General features: G+C 35.1%; 4 protein-coding genes across 4 annotated transcripts; 3 read left to right on the top strand and 1 right to left on the bottom strand.

Moving 5' to 3' along the window:
- The first annotated feature begins 2,902 nt into the window (after positions 1-2,902).
- Positions 2,903-9,366, top strand: LOC133308466 (3-isopropylmalate dehydratase small subunit 1-like). The gene is made up of 2 exons (XM_061509093.1): positions 2,903-3,726; positions 8,970-9,366. The coding sequence occupies exon 1, from the start codon at positions 2,964-2,966 to the stop codon at positions 3,723-3,725; it is 762 nt and encodes a 253-aa protein (XP_061365077.1). The 5' UTR covers positions 2,903-2,963; the 3' UTR covers position 3,726; positions 8,970-9,366.
- Positions 9,367-10,637: 1,271 nt separating this feature from the next.
- On the top strand, positions 10,638-13,387 carry LOC133308468 (uncharacterized). The gene is made up of 2 exons (XM_061509097.1): positions 10,638-11,676; positions 12,829-13,387. Exons 1-2 carry the CDS (start codon positions 10,987-10,989, stop codon positions 13,108-13,110), a joined length of 972 nt encoding a protein of 323 aa, XP_061365081.1. The 5' UTR covers positions 10,638-10,986; the 3' UTR covers positions 13,111-13,387.
- A 506-nt stretch (positions 13,388-13,893) lies between these two features.
- LOC133308476 (transcription initiation factor TFIID subunit 15-like) lies at positions 13,894-15,640 on the bottom strand. Its single transcript, XM_061509106.1, has 2 exons — positions 15,243-15,640; positions 13,894-14,897 (listed from the first exon to the last, which is right to left on the bottom strand). The coding sequence occupies exons 1-2, from the start codon at positions 15,596-15,598 to the stop codon at positions 14,822-14,824; spliced, it is 432 nt and encodes a 143-aa protein (XP_061365090.1). The 5' UTR covers positions 15,599-15,640; the 3' UTR covers positions 13,894-14,821.
- Positions 15,641-21,556: 5,916 nt separating this feature from the next.
- On the top strand, positions 21,557-22,479 carry LOC133308473 (late embryogenesis abundant protein 2-like). The gene is made up of 2 exons (XM_061509102.1): positions 21,557-21,678; positions 21,957-22,479. The coding sequence occupies exons 1-2, from the start codon at positions 21,634-21,636 to the stop codon at positions 22,269-22,271; spliced, it is 360 nt and encodes a 119-aa protein (XP_061365086.1). The 5' UTR covers positions 21,557-21,633; the 3' UTR covers positions 22,272-22,479.
- The last annotated feature ends 521 nt before the right edge of the window (positions 22,480-23,000 follow it).

Below are 23,000 nucleotides of genomic sequence, written 5' to 3'. Positions count from 1 at the left end.
AATTGTACAACCTTTTTTTTAAGTGGTGGAGCCCACAAGTTTGTCTCTATAACATGAGATAACTTATCTCCTTTAACATGAAATTAATAAAATCCATATTTTAATACAGATTTAACGTTGGCATTAATTCCGCTATAACTTTCTGCTACAAAGTTTACTCTCTCAGCCCCAATCTGGTTGTTTCGTAGGACTTATAACCTTTGATGATAAGGATAAATTGTACTGCTGTTATAAAATTTACTCTCTCCAACAAATAATTAAGATTTTTCTAATTTTAATCATTTTGCGAGTGCAATTATCTTAATCAAAATGGACGGGACGCTGCTGTTGCCTTGGTCCTTCATGAAATTTTGAAGTTATAATTATTCATTATAAAGACAAAATACTCTTAATGATCGTACGAAGTCTAAATTGATGGTTAGTTTCTTTTAAAATGATTTTTATAATTATAATTAACAGTATTTTTGACATAGTATTTGGTTATTTGTGTTCTATGTTAAAGCATGGTAATATTTGATTGGTCCAGTACAATATGGGCTGACCTATTTGTTCTGGGCCAGATCACACACGGTTGATGAGTGAAGACTATGGGCTTAATGCTACACTTCTTGGGCCGGTGATGACTGCTATGTGGTGAATCGGTGTTGAGCTTCCCTTGGCGCGATGACTTTGACTTGGGGTATCTCCAATGACATTCCGACACTCAAGTCAGTATAAAAGTTAAGCCTATGTCATATTCTTACTGGGATTAGATGATTGTACTTGGGTGTGTACCTTTTGTTTATATAGTAAGTCTTATGCTGCCTTTGGTAGGCGACATGCCTTCTGATTGGTCGTTGTAGGCTGCAAACTTATCTGTTCTCAGCTGGTGCCTTTTTAGAATGGTGGCAAGCTGGAGCTACCTTCAGTGTATTAGCTTATGGCGCAGTAGATCCTTGTCCGTTACAGAGTCTTAGCTTTTTAAGTCATATGAGGCGGTTTAGGCACAATAAATTTATTGCATTTTCTGGTCCTTTGTGCAATGGAATTGTTGCATCATTCCATGGGCCCGTATGTACTTGGGCCTATTCTTTAGGCTTTAATCCTTTGTGGATTTATTGTACTTTATTCAGATCTATATTCATACTAGATCTACGCGTATGTTAGAAACATCGCAATAAGCATTTAAATAGATCTATCCTATAATATTGGAGTTATTACTAATTTACTAGTGTCATTTCGTTAACCCCAATCACAACAAAAAAGTGGAAGGTTCAGAAATTGATTTTTATTTCCGAAAATGGGTAGCAAAGTCATTCTGCAGACCCAGTGGAGTTTGCAGGGCGTTATAACATTTGCACTAACCACTGCTTCAGCAGAAGAAGAATGGTCTCAGATTGCACTCTTAGTTTGGCTAATGGGTTGACCAACAACTCTACCTTATAGTTAGCCAGCTTCCACAATCTCTCTTTCTATTTTTCATTATCACTTTTCATTCTTGAAATAAAGTCACTTTACTCTTTGATCGTATGAAATTCTTGTAAAATACACAAACATTATTTTTACAAGAAAAGTTACCACTCATGTATTTTTTCTTTTCTTTTCCAACAACGGTATTTGCACACTATTCTTATTATCCTTTTTTTAATAATAAATGAAAAATAATGGGGTAAAACGATTGTTATGAAATTGTGATGTGATTCTTTTTTTTTTTTAATTCTCAAATAATATTTTTTTCATATCATTTTCTAAATTATTGAAAGTGATGTTTGTTACACACAATATACAACACATAATTTATATAGCCATTATACACCATTAATATGAATGAATGTAAACAAAGTTAATAATAATGGGGCTAAGATATTGTAACAATTAAATAGGGTTATTATTAATGTTACTACTAATCAATTTCTCCGTTAGATCGATTATTTTGATCCAATGTTTATATTTATTTTCATCTTTGTATGATTATGATTCCTCGTATTTAATGCTTGTATGATTATGATTTTCCTTATTTAATACTTTCACATTAAATATGGAGAATTATAACCATACAATATGAAAATAAATATAACCGTTGGATCAACATAATCGATCTAACGATTAAATTGATTGGTAGTAACATTGATAGTAACCCTAATTAATTGTTACAATATCATACCTCATAATAATAATAAATAAGGGAAAAAAGTTTCTGATGTTACTTTAGATAATTTTGTCTAATGTTCATCGAAACGACGTCGTTTTAAGGTTGATATTAAGAACCTTGAGGTCACCACTCCAAAAGCTAGCTCAAAGGGTGGGAGTGCCCAAAGCTTTATAAACTTCACATTAGTTGCCCATACAACCAATGTGAGACTATATTTCTCAACACGCCTCCTCACACGAGAGCTCACTGGGCTTGAAGGGTGGACAACATACAATATACAAGTCCACCTACATGTGGAAATTCCACTACAAAGAAAGTGGGAGGGAGTGAGATTTCGAACGCTCTGATACCATATTAAAAACCTTGAGGTCACCACTCCAAAAGCTAGCTCAAAGGGTGGGAGTGCCCAAAGCTTTATAAACTTTACATTAGTTGCCCATACAACCAATGTGAGACTATATTTCTCAACAGTTGAAAAATTAAAAAATTAGAATAATAAAGACTATTATAATCCTGAAATAAATTAAAATTACAAAAATACCGTGATTTTTGTCCTAAAACGACGTCGTTTCGATAAACATTAGATAAAGTTATCTAAAATAACTTTAGAAAAAATAAACCCTAATAATAATAATAATAATAAAATGACATGAGTTATGCGAGGAACATTTTTGCATGTATTTAAATCTTCACACTCACCTAATAGCTGTGACTGCTACCTGCAGACCTCTAAACGCCGCCGTTTAAAGAAAGTATATAAATTAACCATAATCTTTTTCGTCGCAGCCAAAAGGGTAGATCATCGTGTGAGAGTGAGAGAAGGAAGTCAACAATGGCGTTGTTCTCTGCAACTGTTCCTCAAAACCTCTCCTTCGCTTCCTCACACAAACTCTCCTTCTATCCTTCTTCTTCTTCATCATCTCACTTTCTTTCGTTTAACACTTCTCCAACAAATCCATCAAAGCTAAGCAATCACATTATCACTTCTCCGCCAACCCCACGCGCCCAAATCACACGCGCCAACGCGTCTTCTTCTCCGTCTGCATCTGCCTCCTCCTTCCATGGCCTCTGCTACGTCGTCGGCGACAACATCGACACCGACCAGATCATCCCCGCCGAGTACCTCACTCTCGTCCCTTCTAAACCCGACGAGTACGTGAAACTCGGCTCCTTCGCCCTCATCGGACTCCCCGCATCCTACGCCGCACGATTCGTAGATCCCGGCGAGACCAAATCCAAGTACGCAGTTGTCATCGCCGGCGCAAACTTCGGCTGCGGCTCCTCCCGCGAGCACGCGCCGGTGGCGCTAGGCGCATCCGGCGCTGCGGCGGTGGTGGCGGAGTCGTACGCTCGGATCTTCTTCCGGAACTCGGTGGCGACCGGCGAGGTGTACCCGCTGGAGTCGGAGACGAGGCTGTGCGAGGAGTGCCGGACAGGCGATGTGGTGACGATCGAGCTCGGGGAGAGCCGTCTGATAAATCACACGACTGGGAAGGAGTATAGGTTGAAGCCAATCGGCGATGCTGGTCCTGTGATTGAGGCCGGTGGCATCTTTGCCTATGCTAGGAAAACTGGCATGATTCCTTCTCGTTGAGGTATTGCATTCTTTCTTTATTTCTTTGATTTCTTTGTGCATTGAGAAAATTTTCACTATTGCAGCCTTAGTTTCTAGTTAATGACATAATACTCATTTTTAGGTTTGACTTTACTTTTAAAATTAACTATTCCCAACTTTAAGCATATACCGTATGGAAATAAAATCCATTTTTTGGGTTATCTGGATACTTCAGTAGATTACTTTAGTAGTCTCGGGAAGTGTCTTAGGGGGAAAAATTGCATGTGTTGAGGCTTTTACCTTTTTGAATCTTGTTAATCTTCATTTTCCCTTAGTACATTACTTGTGTTAAGGGTTATTATAGACATGCTATTGCTATGATAAAAGGATAACCAGCTCAATCTAGTGCATACCTAACTGTAGTAAAACTTGCATATTATGACAGCAGAGGTCAAATTAATTTGATTAAAACTTTGCAAAGTTGACACAGAAGAATTGGAGCCTGTTATTTCTTTCTATGGATGTGTGAAGAATACCACTGGGAAACAGACAGAAGAGAGGCTAATCAGTAAAGTGGCTAGGGCCTAGTCAGACAGTTGCTTATCCCATCAGGATTCACATATTAAATTGATAAACTTGGTCTAGAAATTTCGTAGCTTTCAGGATGGTAGCAGGTTATACAATTCTGGGTCATTCTTCTGATCCCGTATGTGAGAACCAAATAAGGATTGCATGAATTGTCTGAACTGAAGTTCTTGATATTGCAGCACTTTAAGGATCCATATGAAATTCTTAACGTTTAAGTATGTATTAGGAACTGCAAGAGTTATGTTAGATCCCTCCCTCTCCATTACTAGTCATCCCAACCTAAGTAGAGAACTCAGGAAACCATCCCCTCTCCATTACAATTCTGGGCTAATTTGGGAAGCTAGTTGTTCTCGTTTTATATTGGATTATGGATCTGGACTCATGCATTTGGCTGCTCTGAGATCAGACATGGTGAGATGGAGAAAAATCTCACGAAACCATTTTCAGATTCATAAAATGATTTCAGGACAGGATAGCCCTCTCAAAACTTTAATTTTAAGGAGCAACGATAAACCATATGTTTTTTTGCATGTGTTAAGCATTTGTATGCTAATCTGTTTTTTTGTTATGTCAACATCAACATCAACAACACCTTTATCCCAAATTAATTGGGGTCGGTGGTAGATGAACCCACATGAAAGATACAAAACGGTTGAAAAAAAGTAAAAAATAAAAAATAAATAAATAAATAAATAAATAAATAAAAATACACAAATAAAATAATAAAATAATAAAATAAAATAAAATAAAATAAAAATATATGTATATATAAATAAATAAAAGTAAAAAAGAAAGGGACAAGAAGAAGTGGGGGAAATGAAGGGGAAAAAGACTAAAAAAGGACCATCTGGAACATAGGAATAACAGCGAGTCTATCCCTCCACCATACTTATAGTTTTTCTCCATTCCTTTCTAAGACATACTGTCCGCCAATCTATATCCCACTCCATTAAATCTTGTTTTACTACTTTCCCCCAAGTAAGCTTCGGCCTACCTCTGCCTCTTTTTGTGTTTAGCTCTTGGTAACAAACTTCTGTTCTTACAGGAGCATCCATGGGTCTTCTCATCACGTGCCCAAACCACCTCAATCTATGTTCTCTCATCTTCTCGGCTACCGGTACTACTCCGACCTTTCGTCGAATATCTTCATTTCTTATCTTATCCATCCTTGTGTACCCACACATCCACCTTAACATCCTCATCTCTGCTACTCCCATCTTATGCTCATGTTGCCTATGTGCTGGCCAGCATTCCGCTCCATATAGCATTGCCGGTCGTACTGCCGTTTTATAGAATTTTCCTTTTAACTTCAGGGGAATTTTGCGGTCACACAAAAATGCAGATGCACTACGCCATTTCATCCACCCTGCTCTGATTCTGTGATTTACATCCTCATCAATCTCTCCACCATTTTGTAAAATGGAGCCCAAGTATTTAAAAGCATTTTTTTTGGGTGCCTCTTGACCATTTAGATGCACAGGTTCTTGGTCCTCATCTTGTACCAGAGAAAACTCACACTTCAGATACTCAGTCTTGCTTCGACTTAATGTGAATCCTCTGGATTCCAATGTGCTTCTCTACAATTCAAGTTTTCTATTAACACCCTCCTTGCTCTCATCAATAAGCACAATATCGTCTGCAAAAAGCATACACCATGGCACTTCCTCTTGAATATCTTTTGTTAGTTCATCCATAACTAAGACAAATAGGTAAGGACTTAGAGCCGACCCTTGGTGTACACCTACCGTGATAGGAAAATAACTTGATGATCCGTTACAAGCTTTTACACATGTAGTAGCCCCATCATACATATCCTTGATTGCCTTTACATACTTTAATGGAACCTTTTTCTTCTCCAGGACCCACCATAAAACTTTCCTTGGAACCCTATCGTATGCTTTCTCAAGGTCTATGAACACCATATGCAAGTCCTTCTTCTTTTCTCGGTATCTTTCCATTAGTTGTCGCATCAAGAAAATGGCTTCCATGGTACATCTTCCTGGCATAAATCCAAATTGATTTACAGAAACCTTGGTATCTCTCCTCAAGCGATGTTCAATAACCCTCTCCCACAGCTTCATAGTATGACTCATTAGCTTAATGCCTCTATAGTTTGAACAATTCTGTATATCTCCCTTGTTTTTGTAGATAGGCACAATCATACTTTTCCTCCATACATCAGGCATCTTATTCGTCTGGAGAATCTTATTAAAAAGATTGGTCAACCATTTTATTGCCACATCCCCCAGGCCTCTCCACACTTCAATAGGGACACCATCAGGCCCCAAGGCTTTATTAGTCTTCATCCTCTTTAAAGCCTCCTTAACTTCATGTGTATTAATTCTGCGTACAAATCTTCTATTCATATCATCATACGCGTCCTCTAAGTCCACCTCGCTTGTATTTCCATCCCCATTAAACAGCTTGTTGAAGTATTTCAACCATCTTTCATTTACATCTTCATCTCTCACCAGAAGTTTTTGATTTTCATCCTTGATGCATCTAACTTGAGTGAGGTCTTTACTTTTCTTATCCCTTATCCTTGCAAGTTTATAAATACCTCTTTCACCATCCTTGCTCCCAAGACTTTTATACAACTCGTCGAAAACCTTGCCTCTCGCTTCTCGCACTGCTTTCTTTGCATTTTTTCTCGCCAATCTAAACTTTTGCAGGTTCTCTTCATTGAGACTTTTATGCAAAGATCTAAAGCACTCCTTCTTATGTTTAATTGCCTCTTGCACCTCTCCATTCCACCACCATGTTTCCTTTGTATGAAATCCATTTCCTTTGCTTTCTCCCAACACCCTCCTTCCCAAATTTTGAATACACTTAGTCATCTCATTCCATATTGCATTTACTCCTCCATCAAACTCCCAAGGTCCTTCGTGCAACATTCTATCATTGTACTCTCTCTCTTTTCCCTCCTTAAGCTTCCACCACCTTATCCTTGGATTCTGAGCCCTCTTCTTCATTGTACGCACTTTGTTGAACCGAACATCCAAGACTACCAGCTTATGTTGCGTAGCAACACACTCTCCAGGGTAGACCTTACATTCGACACAAGAAGTTCTATCTTCTCTTCTAGCCAGAAAGAAATCAATCTGACTACGATTATGGCCACTATGATAAGTGATCAGGTGTGACTCCCTTTTTTGAAAAAAGGTGTTCACTAACATCAAATCGTAGGCTAGTGCAACATTCAAGATATCTTCTCCAGTCTCGTTTCTCGTCCCATAGCCAAAACCTCCATGGATTCTATCAAAACCTCCATTGTTTTTACCAACATGACCATTTAGATCTCCTCCTACGAAAATCTTCTCCTCTCGAGGTATTCCCCTCAAAACCTCCTCCAAGTCTTCCCAAAATTGGCTTTTATCAGTTGGTTGCAATCCAATTTGGGGTGCATACACACTGAGGATATTCAGGATTAAGTCACCCACAACAAGCTTAACCAGAATAATCCTGTCGCCTTTCCTTTTGACGTCCACAACTTTATCTCTGAAACTTTTGTCGATCATAATTCCAACACCATTTCGACTCTTGTTCGTACCTGTGTACCATAACTTGAAACCAGTTCCATCCACTTCCTTGGCCTTTTCTCCAGCCCACTTAGTTTCTTGCAAACAAACAATATTCACTTTCCTTCTAGCAAAAACATCTGCCAACTCCCTCAATTTACCCGTTAAGGTTCCTATGTTCCAGCTTCCCAATCTCATCCTTAACCCCTGGGCTGTGCTTGCCCGCCACGCTCGCCCATCTGCGTGTTGGGACCCTGGCATACTTCTCACCAAATCCGGGTGAAGACCTGGCGCCTTGCCTTGGGGCAAGGACCCTAGCCCACTTTTCACTACACCTCGGGCCCGATGCAGCGCCTTGCCTTGTGGCAAGGACCCTAGCCCATTTTTCGCTACACCCGGGGCCCGGTGCAACGCGTCGCTATGAAGGGTACGCCCCAACGAAAAATCATATAGGTTCATCACATAAAAATATAGCTGTTTTTTACGGCCGGTTCGCAACACCTGACACCAACCCTCCTCCTTTATCCTGGCTTGGGACAGGCCATGCATGCAAGCACACATGGGCAGAGTTATGTATAGGACATAAATTTAGAAAAAGCTTTACTGATTACGTAATCTGACTATCCGAGTTTCTGATGAATTAGGATTTGCAGAATTTGTTCTTTATATAATGACTTTTGTGCTGGGTAGTTCAGCCCAGCCTTTATGTATTAGTGGACCTGCTCAATTGATGCATGTATTTTCTCAGGCAATTGATATACAAGTTGAGATCAATTAACCGATGGAAAGCAGTTTGTACTCAAATAGGGGTGTCCTCCTTTAATTTCATAGTTCATTCTATTTAAATAATTATGATTGTACATCACTATACCCTATAGAATGATGTTTTTATTTTATTTCAAAGATGAAAATAAGCAGATGCTATTGTCATTCTCTTGAGCTTTTGTTGTTTGATTTGTTGTCAACAAGGTTTATCTTATGTTTTTGAAAGTTAAGTTAGTGTGCCGACTGATGCTTATGTTCTTTTAGGTATTTCCAAAAGCTTGTAGGCTTGGCTCTTATTTATTTATATTTTCTCTCGAAGTAGAAGAGACCATGTTTTAGTTCTATGTTTTCTTTGGAGTTCTAACATCTTACATGTCCGCATCCATTGGAATGCGAAATTTTTACCTTCCAGAAAGTCATGTTGGCATGTAGCAGTAGATATTTGGGGAGGCTAACTAGATTTGTTCTTCGCACTCCTGGAAGTTGGAACAATTCATGGATTTGTTGGACCTTTGGCCGCAACTAGCAATTACCCAATTATTTGAGTACTCGCAGTATACTGCCTATTCAAGCTACTGTATTGTCTTTAATGTGTAAGTTAATAGGTTGAATGCAAAATTAAGTGTTGTAATTTGGCGTCGAATATGGAGTTTTACTCATTAGAACATTTGAACCTTTTGATGCATGTTGCATCAGCAGGATCTTTGGTAATTCTCTTTTGTATTCGTTTGCAAGGTGGGCCTTTTTTTTTTTTTTTTTAAAATATAAAAGCAAGGTGGATTAGTATTTACATGTTCAAATGCCATATATTATAGGAGACACACATTTACGCGTTTGGATTAGCTACAAAATAACGGCAAAAAGAAAAAAGAAAAACCTGCAAAATGTGTTTTAGGAAGAAGTTTTCTCAAGTTTTTGACTTCGGTAACATATGTTTGGTCTTATATTACCAACTGCTATAAACCTTTTTTTTAGGAATTATTTATGAACTCTATTCGTGGCATAATAAGAACTTGTATAACATGGATAAAAACATTCAAATAAAGCGGAATATTATTACACACAGGCGGAGCAGAATAATTGTACTTCTCACTTTTCTCTGCTTTCTGTTGTTTATGTGTGATGACTCACCGAGTCTTTAATTTTTTTTTTTTTTTTTGAGTTTCATGCTTGCCATCTCGAGGATTAGAAGAATGAAGCCTTGATAGGAGTAAGCAAAATAGGGCAGGTTTCTTGATTTTTTAAATTTAGGCCTTGCACGCTTTATAATTTAGCCTTCATTAGATTAATTGGCCAAATCAAACAAAGTTTTTTACAGAGTTCTGATGTATTTAAACCAAGTATAACCTAATCCAATATATTTATATCTCTACTCTTAACCTCCACACTGTTGTTTATGTCTCTTTGCCAGCCTGGAGATTTATTTATTTAAAAAAAAAATATAATTACGAGGTATTTCTACATGTTCTGCCCATTTTTCCTGTTCATGAGATTATTTAAATCAATGAAGTTGGAAACCTAATTTATAGAAAATAATTTTATCTCTTACATACACTTAAAAATATGTGGAGCCAATTACCAAAAAATAAAATAAAATAAAATATATGAGATCATGTAAAAAGAGAGAGAAAGAAAAAATATGTGTTTTATTCAATAAACTTGAATTGGTCGAGCGAGTGATGTTAATAACGTATTTTTTATATTCTTTAAATTATTTTTTATTATTAAATAAGTTTTATTTGAGTTTTATTCAATAAAAAGTTTATTTAATAAAAATTATTCAATAATAAAAGCATATTAAAAAATATATTACTAACATTCCTATTCTCATGTTGTGGGGAGTAGGTGGGTATTCACTCGATTAAGTTACAATCAATGCGAAACGTGATACAATGCGGTACAAAGCACGAAGATATTTCATGTGTTTATATATATATTGTAGCTGCATTTTACACATGGACATTAAAATATTTGTTTATTAAACTATAATTTTTCTTATCCAATCATTAATTTAAAAAGTTATCCTATAATTGATGTTGTGTCGAATGAAATGAATCCTTGGTCTTGATTATTGGACACTTGTTTAAACTTATCCAGTTTTTCATTTTTGTTACTGTTTTAGATTGCATTTTTACATGAACTTTCTACTTTGAGTTGATTCTTCAGATGCCTGAACAAGGGACTTGGGTTGGTTCTTGTTCATTGAGTCTCTTAATTTACTCTACAACACAAATGGGGTTGTAAATTTCATAGACAAGAAACCCTTTTTGAGGGTAAGCTCTTGCAGAAAAGATGAATTTCAGATTGTTCAGGTTCCAACGGTGGATTTCAGTTCTGTTGTAAGCAACTTTTAAGGTACACAGTCTTTCATTTTTCACTCTTATCAATGAAGTTGTAGAACTCCGACCAAAGTCTTTCACACATTGAAGATGTTGGATGTCATGTCTTTCCAAAGCTTGAGTTGTCTGTCACAGACATTAGGCTTTGTAAGTACACCTAGAAACCTGTCTAAGGCACGGTCTTGTCAAGTTCAAGCTGTACCTTCATCATCAATTGTTTTAAATGAAAGTGAAAGTGGCAAATTTTCTGAGGGTAAGAAGCTTTATGGATCTGCTAATCCTTTGGTTAGTCAGGCAAGTAGCGTGGGTATAATTGGAGGGGTATCTGTTAATGCTACTCTGAAATTTTTAAGGAAACTTGTGGGGTTGAGTTCTGAAGATGGAGGAAATACCCCTCCTTTTGTACTTTGTTCTGATCCTATGTTAAGTAGGGAGATTTTATCCTATGAAAGAAGTTATCTTGTTTCTAGCACAAGTAGAGCAGAAATTTCGGAAATGGATTCTTCATCAATTGTGCAGAATCTTATAAATAAAAGGGTTTTTCTTGAGTGTTCTGGGGCTGGTTGCATTGTGATGCCTTGTCACGTATCACATTCTTGGTATGAAGAAGTATCCAAGGGATGTTCCGTTCCTTTTCTTCACATGGCAGAGTGTGTTGCCAGGGAACTCAAGGAAGCTAAGTTAAAGCCACTTGAAGCTGGTAATCCTTTGCGAATTGGAGTGCTTGCAACTAGTGCAACTCTAGCAGCTGGGTTTTATCAGGAGAAACTTCAGAATGAAGTAATTTCTTTCAGCACATAATATGTAGTGATATTTTTTGAATAGCTTTCTGTGTTTGTGATCAGCAAAATCTCCAGCTTATGAAAAAATGGTAGATGCTCTCAGGAGTGCCCCATTTTAATGACTTGTTTTCTTACTGTATTATTTTGATTCTCTATGTGATGCAGACCTTTAAGAACTTCCTTTTAAAATTTGCCGGTTTCTTCTTGGTTGCTTATGAGTTATGAGAAATTGAAGACTTGCAGCAGTTTCCCTTGAGTTTGAACAGATATGTGCATGTATAATTTCTTTATGATAATATAAAATTGAAGTTCCAAGGCAGTTCATATTTTCTAACCAAATAAATAAATAAATGAGAGGGAAGCTGCTATTTTTAATGGGAAGTGTGATAGAAGGAAGTGATTGAGTGAGGGGTGTTTGTTTTGGTGAAATTTCAAGAGAGTTTAATTTAGGGGCACTTACGTTTGAGAAATTCTTAACCTTTCAATTTGCTAATACGCTGGGAACTGACTTTTGTTTATGCCCTATAGTATGCAACTAATATATAATTTGTTATATTGTTTATGTTCTTAACTTCCTTTGGCAAGTGCCAACAATATCTGTCACTTGCCAAAGCCCTGGATTAAGGTGCTTGAGTCTTGTTTTGTGATACCTTGGCTATTTCTCCATTATCTGTATCTCTATACCTTGGAAGAAGGTGGTCTTTGAATCTTATATCTGTAACAAATGCATGTTTAATATTAGGAAAACGTTGGAATAATTCCACTTGGGTATATCTATATTAAACCACAGCTTCATCTGTGTATTGTTATGAGTAACCATCCGCATTTGTCAATGTTTATAGTGAATTTTGTATGTCTAAGATGGGCTTGTGCAAACTTTTGTTAACCCAGCCATGCCGTTGTATTTCACTATGCTTACTTCTATTTCACTCATACGAGCTTTCCACTCATCCCTTTGCCTTTCTGCAATGCTTACTTCTACCTCATTGCTTAGTATATTTTCACTATTTTGGCCTGTTCTTCATTCTTATGTTAACATCCACATGGACTTATTTTTTATCTAAATAATACAGAAGTAAGACTATGTTGTACTGTGTTGGCAAGGATGTAGACATGTGGATAGTTGTTCATATTCTTTAGTTACATGCAGGGGTTTGAGGTTGTGCTGCCAGATAGAGCAACTATGGAGCATACAGTGATACCTGCAATTGAAGCTTTGAACAGAAAGGACATGGAAGGGGCATGCAATCTATTGAGAATTGCGCTTCAAGTTCTTTTGGTGAGGGCAGTTAACTCTGTTATTATTGCTTCTGATGATATGCGTGATCTCTTGCCCAAAGATGATCCTCTTCTCAAAAGATGTATTGATCCAGTGGACGCCTTAACCCGGTCAACTATCAAATGGGCTAGATCCTCTGGAGTTCATATTTAGTAATATAATGTGAGTATTATGGTTCTTGTGTCAATTAGCTGCTTTTGTAATCTCATTGATATCGTTTATCTTATTAATGCAAACTTTTGTATTCATTAATGTAATCCATTTCCTTCATTTATCATTGCAAATGTTACTTATTTTTTCTTCAAATAAAAGAAACAATGAACCACCTTGTGCCAACTCACACTTTTAGAACCTTTCATAACCACCTATATATATAACACATTTGGCCATTTTTCATCCTCTTGCATACACTACTCACATCACCTCTTTCTCCTCCGTTACACACGGCAGAAACCACCATACAACACCTTAGACTGACCATTAAAGAGATTTGGTTCATTCATAACAGTTGCTCTATTTCAGTCCGTATATTAACATATTAGTCCACCTCAACATATGTGATCAGGTTCTAACTTGCTAAGAGAGAGGAACCCAAAAGGAAAAGGGAAAACTTGTTTAATCAATGAAAATGTCCCTTATTGGAAAGAAGAATCACAAAAATTCAACTTTAGAATTGATAGTTAATTAGATTTTAAGTGGATAATATTTTATAATCAGCACTATTACCGAACTGCATCCAACTATGAGGACATCTTGGGACCTCCAACTGATAAGCCACTTAGCTTTTAACAAAATAATAATAGTAGTAACAGTGATAATAACGAAGTAATATTAATAAACTAAGGACACTTCACCAACATAAAGCTTGCCTGAAAAGAGTTGGAGACAATTCACCAACATAAAGCTTGCCTGAAAGGAAGAAAAGAGTCCTACACAAAAGCATATATGTTTATGGAGTCTGGGGTTCATCTTTTGAATCCACAATGCACATCCTTTTCAAAGGTGTACTTTACATTCAGTGAAAGGAATCCAATGTGATTTCTGTCTCAAATATGCTAACTAAGCCAATGAAGTCAGGGAAGGAAGGACATAGTTGGATTTAATTTTCATTAAAATTTAAGAGGTTAAGCAATATGTCTCACTAATGAGTACTCTGCCCAAGAACTCTTTATATGCTGGCGATTTAAATTATGCTTAACTTAATAATTACATTACAAAAGTCTTCTTTCTTTCTTTTTTTTTTTGTTTCCCCCATAGTCGAACTATTGAACTGTTTTAGATGCTGATTCAAAGTTATTTCAAGTATTCTTTTGGTCAACCTAAAGGCTCAAAGGTTTTTCCTTGTTAAATAGATTGCTTGGTGGACTTGTGTGTGTAATTCCATTTTGTTGAGTTACAAATAGTAATAAATGGCTTACCATTTGAACCCGCATGTACGCTTAACTTTAATTGCTGCCCAATAATACACAATAACCTTGTCCACTACATGAGAGTCAGACAAATGATGAATTATCCCATCACACCCTCTTACACATCCATTTAGGAAGTACTTGTTCATCTCATGAGAAGAAAAAAGATTCATCTTCATTTAAGAAAACCACGCACCATACATAACTGAACTCTCTAACACGAAGACAAAAGAAAATAGTTTAAAGAAAATAGTTTAAAGAACCAATACAACATTGCTGCAGTTCTTGAGATAAATCTGAGAAAGAGCCTAAGGGATGTAGCTTCTGTGTAACATGGCGTTTTAAACCACCTTTTCAGAATTCATATAGTCTATAACATCCCAAAGAAATTAATAAAGAAATCTCGCAGCATCTCTAGTAATTGATGTAGTCTTCTTGCTTGGATAATCTCATTTCTAGTACATGTCCCTGGGGGCGCTGCATTTAAAACATTCCATTCTGCTAGCAAAGTTGTGCTCATTGCATCCCGGTCTGTTCAAAGTAAAAAAAAAAAAAAAACATGTTGTGTCATGACAAGAAACATATAAAGACTATTGTTTTACCTATATAAATAGGTAGTGAAGTAAACCATATTTTGCACTTAAGATCACTGCCAAGAGGGACAACTAGTTTTCAAAGTATATAACCCCTAAAAGCAGTCAAAGAAAGGGAATCTAATAAAGATATCAAATGCATGCCTATAACGCCAACAATGCCTGTGGCTTGTGTTATTTATCATATCCTTCAAACTTCAAAGGCAGCAGGTAAACAAAAAGCATAAGGTGTCCCCTGAGAAAGAACCAATAATCAAAACATGGTACATATAAAATCAATCACCTGCTGCATATCCAGTCACCAGATTTCCATCCAGGTCTTCCATTGCCACCAAAACCTCTTGAGCGCAACATGTCACTGTTAAAGACTCCAGCTAAGTCATCCTTGAAAGCACCACATTTGAAGCAGCTTGAGCGGCTAGCAAAGTTGTGTGCACCACAGTTAGCAGCAGCACAATACCAGTCACCAGGGCGAACATCTGATCCACTCAACCCAAATGAAGATCCTCCTCTTCCTCCAAAAGCTCCAAAATCAACTCTATCTCCATACTTTGAATCCCCACATCGTTGGCAAGAATCTCTCCTCTGAAAGTTCAGGTGCTGGCATGACCTGCAGTTCCAGTCTCCCGGCCTGCTCATCTTTACTTATTTCTCTGCAAATTACTGTTTCATTCAACAATTTCCATTACAAGACTATCATGTATAAATGATGAAGAGTGTATCAAATGTTAATACAATGTCGATATGTCATATCTGTATTCTAAACAAACTAAATTTTCTATTGATCAAACTTGATATTTTCCCCATATAATTATTGCCACATTATCCTACACATGTACAAATGTTTGTGAATGGTACTAGGCTAGAATTCTGCTTATTATAGTATAGGGACAAAATAAAAAATAAAAAAACCTTAGTTATGGATTAACTTCTCTGAAAGCTATAAAAACAAGAGTCGAGGCTGACATAATATAGAGAACTTCAGCAGCAGACAGATTGATCACATTACTAATAAATGCAATCGTCTTAGGATATTTAATTACTGAAGAATATAGCATAGCAAGTTTTTGAAGATTAGGTAAGATTAAAAAAAAAATGAGGGGGATAGTAGAAGCGAAAAAAAACAAAGACCAACCTCAAGATAATATAGTAACTTGAACTAACTAGAGATACAGAAGCTGAAGAGGATTTGGTGATGAGGAAATGTGATAAGGGAGATGGTTTATATACTGGCAATGGCAGAGACCACAGAAAAAAGAGAGAGAATAAATGGAGGGCCGTGTTGTAGTACTTTTTAGTGTTGTTTGAGTGGCAACATTGATAAACGGAATCAATAAATTCTAAAGGAGGAAAAAGAGATAAAGGAAATTCGTGCTATAATTCCAAAGAGAGGATACTTTGAATTTTGAACATACACTTTGGCAGTGGTCTACAATTTCATTTTGTTTTAAGTTTTAATGGTACGGTAATGGATGTAAAGTGTATATGCTCTAATCATTTGTCCTTCAACTCCAAAATCGGACAGAGGCAAAGGAAGGGGTTAGTATTTCTACTCTTTCATTTTCTTTGTGACTCTAAAATTCACAAAGCTCTTGAGTTTAAAGAAAATTTCTGATGGAGCCACATAAAATCAGCTAAGTTCACAGTTGTACATGATTAAACTTACAAATTCTGTGAATAACATTAATCATGAAGTTTGGCATATAATATGTTATATGAATCAAATTAACAAAAACTTTCTCATGGTCTATAGCAACTAGCAAGATAACTAAGTCAACAAACTCAAGACACACAGAAAGGGCATGTAACCTAATAGCACAACAGACAATGTCCAAAGATCTCATCAATCAAATAAACCATGAACCTTAGAAAGGTCCTTTGACCACAGCATTTGGTTATATGAATCAAATTCAAATCGTAGCCCCACAAACAGAATCCATGTATACAACAACATAAAGAAAAATCAACAGTAGGAAGAAAAAAGAAAAAGATAGTTGGCAACCTCTTATTGGACAATATAGAATCCAAGTCAGCATTAGGCACCATGCAATGAATATTCGTACCATTAAAATCATATAGACCGGCCCACAAATTCTCCCAAAAACATCCACGAGGGGATCCATGTCTCTTTCATGTCAATTACTCTTTGGGAATCAAAGGAATTTTGACAGTCAATTATGTTTCGAAAATAGTTTCTGCTTTACAATTTGAATATTCTTTTATTCTCTCGTAAAAGTAGTAACTAGTAAGGAAGGGTACTAAGTAAAATGGTTAGTGATAAAATTATTAGGAGACATTGGTTTAATTAAGTTTCATTTTTTTTTCTTCAAGAAACAAAGAATTTTTTGAGGAAAAGAAAAAAACTGAAACATAGCTTTGGAACTGTATCTGCCAGGGCTAAAATATGCAAAAGATAAATGTATGTATCTATATATGTTGTTGTAGCAATGACATAGGTATGTGAAGGAGGACATGGTGAGTGCAGGCAAGGAAGCAACTAGGGGTGTAAATGGCTGGGTCGGGCTAGATTTTGGCTTAAATAAGTTAGACTTTGTAAAATACTTTAGGTTTGACCTGATCTGTTAGCCTTATGTAGGTCCAAATCGTAAGTCTGGTCTAACTTATATTTAAAAAACAAAAATCTTGGCCTAGACCTATTAGCCTGATAACCCGTCCGACCTATTTATATCCCAAGAAACAAGTTAGTAGAACTTTAGAGCAAAACAGACAAACAAAAATTAAATAAATGGAAAAAGAGAAAAGAAAAGGCAAATGGTGAGTTTCAATAAAGATAGTTGAAGCTTATGATGGAATAACAAGTCTTCGAGGTTTCATTTTGACCATCTTTTGTATTCTTTTTTCTATTCTTTGCTTGAAGCACTGCTGCGGCTGCTGGTGAGCTATTTTTATTCTCTTTCTTTCACACAAACCTCAGCTTTATCTATTGGATGGTAAGAATGAAAGAGCCAAGATCTGTCCTCCATTCTCTTGGGGAAGGGTAAAGGGAAGTAGAGGCAAACTGTAAAGAAGAATAAAGTGGGATGTGGGCTGATTCGATTCTCCTTGGGAATCGTTTCCATGCAAGACCACGACCACGACCACCTATTTTTCATTCTCTTCTGCTATCTCTGATTGTGTCTGTGTGACTACTTTTTCCAAGCAAAGATATTAATACTTAAATGTTTACTACTCATTGCTGCTAACAATATCCTCCTCCTTTTTGTAATAGGTATATGCATCACATAGTTTGGTTTAATAAGTAACTTAATGGTTAAGCATACTAAATCTATTGGTAATTGTTTGACTTCTATATGGAGGAAGGAATCATCATTACAATTTTATTTTTCTTATTGTTATCATAAAAATGTTCTTATACCTGATTATTATTTTACTTGTGAGCATTGTTGTTAAAATCTCGATTCATCACTATGATTTTATGTTTTTACGATTTTTTTTCATCAAAACAATTTTAGTAATATTCCAAACGTTTTTACGATTTTTTACAATTTTTTTACATTACAATTTTACGTTTTACGATTTTTTAATTCTCTTACAATTTTACTTAAGATCTCAATTTTAACAACATTGCTTGTGAGTGCCATGTACATAGTAAATTTTTTCTTTTTTTTAAATGGGTTAATGTAAAAAGAAAAATTTGAGTTCAAGTGTTCAACTACATACAGAATTTAAGTTTCAAAATCTCGAAGTTCAAAAACATTATTCTTAGCATTTGGTTTCCGAATTTTAGTGAGTATTACTGAGCGCAATGCATGGAAGCCTTTGGTGTAGAGAGTACTACAATTTGTTGCGTTACTTGACAACTCATGTTCTCCTTACACTTGCTGTTTTCTGGTGAATTGCATTATGTTTATATAATTACTCTGGTCCTTACACCATTAAGGTGTATTAAGAGAATTTCTTCTGTATATTCTATGTATTCAAGTGGGTATATTTTTTTTTTCCAAAAAAAAAAAAATTTCTTCCCATTTAATCCATATCTTTGTAAGTATTTCTCCTCAAATCCCAATTTTTTTCTTTTTTAGGACAAATATATGGTACATCTGATACACCAAAAATTCACTCGAGTATTAATTTAAGTCTTTAATCTTCTGATGTAGCAACACCATTTCTTGTTATTTGTTTCCTCTTTATATGCCTCATGCTACAGATAAAATGTGCTAGATTAGCATTGATCCCCCACTTGGTGGACTTAGCAAGTTTCTTTTGTCATAGGCTCCAAAATACAATCACAGACCAAGTTATATTTTAACCTTAAAGTGAATTCACAGTACTCCTGTGACCTAAACATTAGTGCCAAAACAATAAAATCAAAATAGTTAAAAATATCATTAACTTTAGTGTCACAAAAATTAAGTGAAAAAAACTCCAATTAAAAAGATCAAAATAGCAAACTAACTACAGTATACAATTAAATTTACTAAACCATCTTAAAATCAAACAAGAAATAAAAGACTTGTACATGTCTCAGCCTCCAAACTGTTTTTTGGCTTCATCGCCAGTAAAGCTTACTGCTATAGCAAAAGTATATGTGCTACATAGAATATTAGAATGTTTGTATTTGTTAATTTATATTCTCTTCAGTTTAACAGTTCTTTGTTCCCACCATGCATATTACAAAAAGGAAAGATGAAACTAGATAAATATTTAGACTTTTTGATGGTATTAAGGATTTTTCTTTTATAAAAAAAACTTATTTAATTCAATTTTCAAAAAAATACTTTAAACTAATATAGTCAATTCCGCAAGCTGATCATACAGGATAAAATCCGCACATTAATTATACGAGACTTAGAGCTAATACAGAAGTCTCACACGTTAATCATACAAGACTCTTTTAAGTCTCGCATGACAAACTCTTTTAAGTCTCGCATGACAAACGTACAAGACTTTACGAAACTTATCAGAAATATATGAAAGTGCAGGCTGACACATTTAGAAATTTTTTTAGAAAACATGACATATTTTTTACTCAATTAATGCTAAAAAGCCTAAGTATTTGTCACCACAAAAAGATGATTAAAATTAAATTTTGCTAGTTCTGCTAAGGAGGTGTGCATTATTGGAGTATTTTTCTTTGTTTTGCAAGTCCCTACTTGAATCGGTGCCAGAATCATCCTTTTTACACTGGAAGGAACATTTATGTTAAAAAATTTATATTGACATAAATATTGCAATTACTAGCTATATATACTTAATAATTTTAAGAATGACAGAAGAATTAAGAATAATGATGATAGTTGAATGTTATGATTGATAGTGACATACTTGCCAGTTAAAGGAAGAGAAATATTTTTTATACTCCAGGACCACTTAATGATTTGGTTGTCCCTCTCATAATATTAAATTTTTTTTTTTTTACCCCTGCTATTTTTTTTCTTTTTCAATTTTATCCTCTCATTTACAACCACTTAAAAATGATGATCCCAGACCACGATAAATCCTCTCTAAAGGAAGGTACGGCTTGCCTAACAAGGATAGAAGAATAGTTTTGGGCAGATCGAAGTATGTTTATAGTTTTTTTTTTTGAAGTATTTCAATCGATTCATCGTTTCGTAATTAGTTCGATTCGAGGCGGATCTCGAGAATAAGACTTTTAAATTCCTCTCAAAAATAGTATTAGGAAAATTGAACACATACTTTCACTGCTTAATTATTCCCTAATACCAACTGAACTATCATCATTTGATATGTTTATAACTTGTTCTAATATCACCTTTCCTAATATGAAAAAAACACACAAATTTTTGTTACAGAAAGAAAAATGTGAAATAATTCAAAAAAATTCTTTATTCTTGACGTTGAACTTCAATTGCTTTTGAGTTATATACTTTGTAGAACTCTTTTTTAGTTCAATTTAATTTTCTTTTCTATCAAATAAAAATACTGATAATCAAATGACTTATATGCAGTAGATTACTATGTTTGTTGATTAATAGTTTAATACCTTTTTTTTTTTGGTAAGCATAATAGTTTAATACCTTTGCTTGCTCATTAACATGCCCAATTTGGCCAACAATTTAATAAAAAATGGCATCACTCGATGAAAGATTAATTGGGGATATGAACTTTTAAAAAAATAAAAATAAATTTAAAGCCATTACCTAATGCAACAAGTCATTATCTGTCATTTTAGTCATTTCTAATTTTATTAAACTTTTTGATTGAATATTAATAATAAATCTCCTCCCCGTAACTTTTTATCAGAATAGTGAATTAATAATGATGGATTGACATATATTTGAGTAAGGTCATTTAGTTAAACCTATGTTTTTGCTTTTGTGAAAGAAAAAAAAGGACTTATAGCCTATGAGTCATGGATACATTATATCTCTGCAGCTCACACATCACAAATATCTTCATTATATTATCATTACTGGTCTCAACGTGGCAACATCTCACAGGCAACAAAACTCATATATCCAAACTTCTAACTGGCACTTAAACTCAAACTCATATCTACCACCTTAGAGCAACACGTGTCTACACGTGTCACATAATATTGGACACGTGCTAATCATACACAACCCATGAAATACTATAAAGAGAGCACAATCAAAACCTTGTCACAAACAAACAGTTGTGCTTGCAATACCAAAAGAGAAACTTTCTATTTGTAGTGAGTGAGTTTTAGTAAACCCTTTTGAAGAAGAAAGATGACATCCCAATACCAAGCTGGTGAGACCAAAGGCCGAAGTGAGGTAACAAATATCATTCAACTTACATTTTACTACTATTTATTTATTTTATTTTTTTTGGATAATTTTTTTTTTTTTTGGATAATCTACTATTTATTTCTATTTCATCTAACATCTAACCTTCACTCTTGTTAGTTCCTCTCATTTCAATCACCATGAATTGTTCAAAAAGAATACAACTTAATTTACCTATACATATTGAGCCATTATTTATGCAACTTATTATGCAGATATTTTGAGTTTATAATTTTTTTTATTTTTTTTATGGATTAATGAATTAGGAAAAGACCAACCAGATGATGGGCAATCTTGGGGAGAAGGCCCAAGATGCAAAGGAGAAGACCCAGGAAACGGCCCAAGCTGCAAAGGAGAAGACCCAAGAGAAGACTGGTGAAGCTAAAGAAAAGGCCTCAGAGATGGGCCAGGCCACGAAGGAATCGGCCCAGTCAGGAAAGGAGAAAACAGGTGGGTTTCTGCAGCAGACAGGGGAAAAGGTGAAGGGTATGGCTCAGGGTGCAACAGAGGCTGTGAAGCAAACACTTGGGATGGGACATAATGATGAAGACGAGGACTATAACCGAACCCACAATCGTTGAGATTACTAGTCACTGCTTTATTTCAGTTAATAATGAATGTATTTTGTGTTTCTTAAATACGGCATGCTTTTTTTTTAGAATAATTTGTGCTTCCCTTGTAAAACCTCTAAATGAGGGAGGAAGGGGAATGTACTATATTGTCTTGAGTTTCTATTTCCAGTTTCAACTATGTTGTAATGCTATAATTTACCTATAATCATGGCGTCGAAATTTTCCTTCGTTGGTGTGTGATTAGTGCGTATTACACTAAAAAAAACTCTACTCAAATTGCATATAATATTGAGGCATATACTGTAAGTGAAATGCTTTGCCTTTACAATCATATTTTTTTTTATCGGATTACAAATTATATAATCAAAATGATTAATTTGAAAATTATTTCACAAGTAATTGGTTATCCTTGGAATTTGAAATGAGCTTTTTTTTTTTTTTTTTTCGTTTCTATAGATGATAGAAAGTTGCATAAATGCAACGCAGGCAAATTGTTTGTCTCATTTGTTTTTTTTTTTTTTTTTTTTTTTTTTCTCTTTTTTCTCCAACATTCATTTTTTTATGTGTTTTTACTCCATCTAATAATCATGCAAAGCAAGCAACATATCTTCTAAAAATCCAGGATTTTTTTATAAAAAAATCATTAAGTAATACATTGCTAATATTGTTTACAACAAATAAATAATATTAATGATATTTTTACGGTTAGTGCACATATATATAAATACGAATATTTTT

The sequence above is a fragment of the Gastrolobium bilobum genome, unplaced genomic scaffold (assembly GCF_033153095.1).
Source record: "Gastrolobium bilobum isolate Gb01-03AN ecotype WA unplaced genomic scaffold, APGP_CSIRO_Gbil_v1 utg3150, whole genome shotgun sequence".
NCBI classification, from domain to species: domain Eukaryota; kingdom Viridiplantae; phylum Streptophyta; class Magnoliopsida; order Fabales; family Fabaceae; genus Gastrolobium; species Gastrolobium bilobum.
Note: the sequence above shows the minus strand (reverse complement) of the source record. Positions and strands in the feature narration are given on the sequence as shown.